Here is a 2,716-nt window from a genome sequence, read left to right on the forward strand (position 1 = left end):
TTTTTTTTTTTTTTAATTGGACTATTTGGCTTTGTACTGAGGTGTCAGGATTGTTTATGTACTGCGGGTCCATCCCTTATCAGATATAAAACTGGCAAATACCTTCTCCCGTCCTGTGGCTTTTCATTTTCTCAGTAGGGTTAGAAACACAGACACTTTTGACTTTGCTCGCGTCCGCTGTGTCCATTTTTTGCTTCTGTCACTTGCGCTTTTTGGTGTCGCATCTAAGAAGGCTTTGCCCAGCCCAGATCACAAAGATGTGCCACTGTGTTTTCTTCTAACAGTGCTTACATAGGACCAACATGAATTTTTTTTGAAGTTTATTTATTTTGAGAGAGAGAGAGAGCGCACAAGCAGTGGAGGGGCAGAGAGAGAGAATCCCGAGCAGGCTCTGTGCTGTCAGCACAGAGCCTGACACAGGGCTCGAACTCACGGAGCTTGAGATCGTGACCTGAGCCGAAACCAAAGAGTTGGACGCTCAACTGGCTGAGCCACCCAGGCATCCCCATAGGACCGACGTATTTAAACAGAGGACTGTAGCGACGTCCCCTCGGTGGGGAAGAAAGACTGTGGGCAGCCGGGCAGGCCTCTGGGAGTATCTGGGAGCCGGGCAGAGGGAAGAAAGCAGATTTGGGAAGGAAGAGAGGACACGCTCGTGCTGCCCCCCGGGGCCGGGCGCTGCCATTGCTGGCCGTGACCTATGGCCATTTGTTCATCTGTTTGAACTTGCATAGATGCTCGTGGGTGCCTGCCAGGCGTCTGGCACTTTGCGAGGCACTGGGGTGGCCAAGTTTAAAACAGCAAGGGCAAGTGCTGGCCTTGAGCTCCGTGCAGCGAGGGATGCAAGTTGATGAGCAGATAGTTCTCTGCTGATGAGGTGAGCAGGGAGAGAGCGTGTCGTGGTCAGTGCGATACCCCCATATTGTGCCCAGGCGGCCCCTCCCCAGCTGGGGGAGGACGTGCAAAATGTAGGAAGGCTCCGTGAGGAGGGGCACCCCTGCGGAGGCCCGTAGGAGGTGAGGGGTGAGCAGGTGGGGACGTCCGGGCCGTAGGGAAATCACCTTCCAAATGAGCCCTTGATTCCCTGCTGATTTTGCACTTACACACGCACTTGGCTTCGAGGGGCCGATGCTCAGTAGGCTGCGGAGGCTGCAGTCACCCCCCCGCCCCCAACTCACCCAGCCCAGCCCCCTGCCCCAGACACAGCCACCCTCCCTCTTGGAGCGAGTGCTGTCCGTTCCTTTCTATCCCCAGCAGTACTTGGTTCTTTGGTCCTGAGCGCTGCTCGATGACACCCCCACCGAGGACCGATGAGCATGTAGGGACCCTTCCCTCCCTGCCCCCTCTGCTCCCCACCCACGCCCTTCCTGCCCGTGCCGGCCTCCGGGACAGCTCCGAGTCATTGTGGGGGGTCTGGATTCATCCTGTGGGCACTCCTGGGGCAGATCCCAGAACTGAAGAGGGCAGGGTGGGGGCCGAAGTGTGAAGTTCGAATCTCCCCCATCTCGATGTCGGCAGGTGGGAGAGGAGAGCGGGGCTAAAGCTGACGGAGGAGGAGGCACTGGGGGAGGGGATGAGCGGGGGGCCAAGGAGTAGCCCAGGAGCCTGACCCAGGAGGGTGGGCTGCATGGAGGCCTGGGGACTCCCCCTCCCGCGCCCCAGGAAGTAAGGCAAGGCCGGGGCCCCTGGCTGTGGCCACGGAGGGCTGTTGGTAAGGCAGCTTTGCAAGAACAGAGAAGCTGGATTGCAGTGGACTGAGGGCTAAGTCGGGAGTTGAGGCCATGGGGCCAAGTCGATATAGACTTCTCTAGAGGCTTCTTTTCCAGAAGAGAAGTCAGATGGACACTGGAAGAGTAGAGGGTCCTGGAGGGTCGTGTTAGGGTTCGAGGGAGTCAGAGCGTGATGTCTCCAGACGGGGGAGGGATGAGCCCAAAGGCACAGGTGGAAGGGTTGGTTTCGCTGGGGTGTAGTAAAAGAAATAACTTTCTAATGGTAAAGCAGGCTTCTACAGAATGTGGCAACATCCCATTGCTGGAGATACTTGGACAAAAAGGGTTGGCCGCCTATCGGGGGCGTTACAATGCAGATTCCTGTGCAGGGAGGCAAGCTGGCCTAGGTAAAGGATGGCAGGTACCTCGGAAGTGTGCCAGAATTGTGCTCTCCTTCCCGTGCCCCTGACAGACATCACTAATCCGTCACGGCACCCCCAGTGCAGTGCTCCAGACGGCCTCTAACAACCCTCCCAGGATCGTGTACACAGTGTTGCCCTGCTGCTCTCCCTGGACCAGGACGGTGACGCCCCCTTCCCTTCTGTAAAATGGGTCCATGTCTTCCGCTGCAGGGAAAGCTTACGAGATCACCTACGTGAGGCTGAAGTTCCACACCAGTCGCCCCGAGAGCTTTGCCATCTATAAGCGCACCCAGGCGGGCAGCCCGTGGGAGCCTTACCAGTACTATAGCGCCTCCTGCCAGAGGACGTACGGCACGCCCGAGGGTCACTACCTGCGCCCCGGTGAGGACGAGCGCGTGGCCTTCTGCACCTCCGAGTTCAGCGACATCTCCCCGCTGAGCGGGGGCAACGTGGCCTTCTCCACCCTGGAGGGCCGGCCCAGCGCTTACAACTTCGAGGAGAGCCCCGTGTTGCAGGTCAGAGAGGAGCAGGCCTTGGGCTGCGGCGGGGTGGGGGTGCCCAGGCCTGGGGGTGGGGGAGACTCGG

The 2,716-nt window shown here is 58.7% G+C and overlaps 1 protein-coding gene across 1 annotated transcript in view; it reads left to right on the forward strand.

Moving 5' to 3' along the window:
- Nucleotides 1-2,716, forward strand: part of LAMC3 (laminin subunit gamma 3) — a 75,612-nt gene that overhangs the window by 27,173 nt on the left and 45,723 nt on the right. The window contains exon 5 of the mRNA XM_077768472.1: nt 2,342-2,646. Within this exon, the coding sequence (XP_077624598.1) occupies nt 2,342-2,646 (305 nt within the window). The remainder of the gene's footprint in view (nt 1-2,341; nt 2,647-2,716) is intronic.

Source organism: Crocuta crocuta, unplaced genomic scaffold, assembly GCF_008692635.1.
Source record: "Crocuta crocuta isolate KB4526 unplaced genomic scaffold, BGI_CrCroc_1.0 scaffold35, whole genome shotgun sequence".
Taxonomy (NCBI): Eukaryota; Metazoa; Chordata; class Mammalia; order Carnivora; family Hyaenidae; genus Crocuta; species Crocuta crocuta.